This window comes from Myotis davidii, unplaced genomic scaffold (genome assembly GCF_000327345.1).
Source record: "Myotis davidii unplaced genomic scaffold, ASM32734v1 scaffold807, whole genome shotgun sequence".
Taxonomy (NCBI): Eukaryota; Metazoa; Chordata; class Mammalia; order Chiroptera; family Vespertilionidae; genus Myotis; species Myotis davidii.
This window is the reverse complement of record NW_006298272.1, coordinates 351,993-353,238: the sequence shown is the minus strand read 5'-3', so window position 1 is coordinate 353,238 and position 1,246 is coordinate 351,993. Positions and strand designations below refer to the sequence as shown.

Here is a 1,246-nt window from a genome sequence, read left to right as displayed (position 1 = left end):
CCCCCCACCCCCCAGCGCCCGCTGCCCCTGCAGCACCTTCCGCCTTCCGATCTGCAGTTACGTTTGGAGAGGAAGAGCCCTCGCCCCAGGCTCCGTGCAGACAAGTACAGAGCATTGATTCGCCTGCGTGGGCCCCGTCTCATCTCGGGGAACCTGAGTGGGAGGGGGCGGGGGGGTCCTGGCCGCTCCCTGGCTGGTACTGGTGCTGCGTGATGCCTGCGTGGGGTGTGATAGGTCACTCCCACCCCCTGCTTATGGGACCAGTGCTGTCCGTAATGAAAGCATGAGAGGGGCTGGAGGAGGGCAGAGGGGAGGGTTCAGAGAGGAGGGGGGGGACCGATGAGCTTCAGTGGGAGGGAGACTCGGGGGTCGGAGGCGGGGCGCCCCCACGCAGCACGCCTCAGATGCCGGGGACACCATCTCGGAGACTCCCATGATGTGACGGACAGAACGGGAGCGCCCTCTTTAGCGATGACCGTGAAGAATCTGAGAACCGGTGAGCATTTCCCGTTTGCCGATCATCAGGGTTCGCCAACCACACTCGAACCTTACGTCTCCCGCGTTGCTACGCCAGGGATGTCCCAGCCGCCCACCGCCTGTCTCCTGGGAGACACCCTCCTGTGTCAACCTTTTCTCGGAACCAAAACCACCAGGTTTGGACAGCGGACCAGGATGGCGGCCGGAGCTGAGCGATGATCTGCCCCGGTTCCGACGCCCGTGACTCAGGGGCCCTGGGCGCTGGGGCTCCTGGTTCTGGGCGGGTCCTTCTCACCTGACACACAGCCTGCAGCCCCGTGGTCTGCCGGCGCGCACACGTGTGTGTGTGTGTGTGTGTGTGTGCGTGCGTGTGCGTACACAATTGTGAACAGACAGACCTGCGTTAAAGAAAATCATCAGACGCCCAGTTCTGCTAATGGCACTGCCAGTGATGGAAGTGCTCACAGGGGCACGTGTGGCTGCCTCCCGGGCAGACACACCAGCCTGCGCCCGGTGCGAGTTTGCTGCAAAGACCGCGCCCGAGCCCCCGTACCTGGAGGTAGCGGCAGGGCCGCAGGGACGGCTTGGTCTCCGGGGGCATCAGGGGCTTGTCCAGGTTCAGCGAGCTCTTGCGACAGGCCTCCTGGGCCTGGCTCACGGTCAGCGTGGACCACGAGCTGCGCTTCATGTACTTGGCGTCGGGCGTCAGGGCCAGGCCCTCGCAGGCCGAGCACTTGACGTCGTTGTTGCTTTTGGAGGTGGTGAGGGA

General features: G+C 64.4%; 1 protein-coding gene across 1 annotated transcript in view; it reads right to left on the bottom strand.

Annotated features, from left to right (window-relative positions):
- Positions 1-1,243, bottom strand: part of DLGAP2 (discs large homolog associated protein 2) — a gene marked incomplete at its 5' end in the record, with an annotated part of 55,187 nt that extends 53,944 nt beyond the window's left edge. Inside the window, 1 exon segment of the mRNA XM_015570589.1 lies at positions 1,031-1,243. Coding sequence (XP_015426075.1) covers positions 1,031-1,243 — 213 coding nt within the window.
- Between the last annotated feature and the right edge of the window lie 3 nt (positions 1,244-1,246).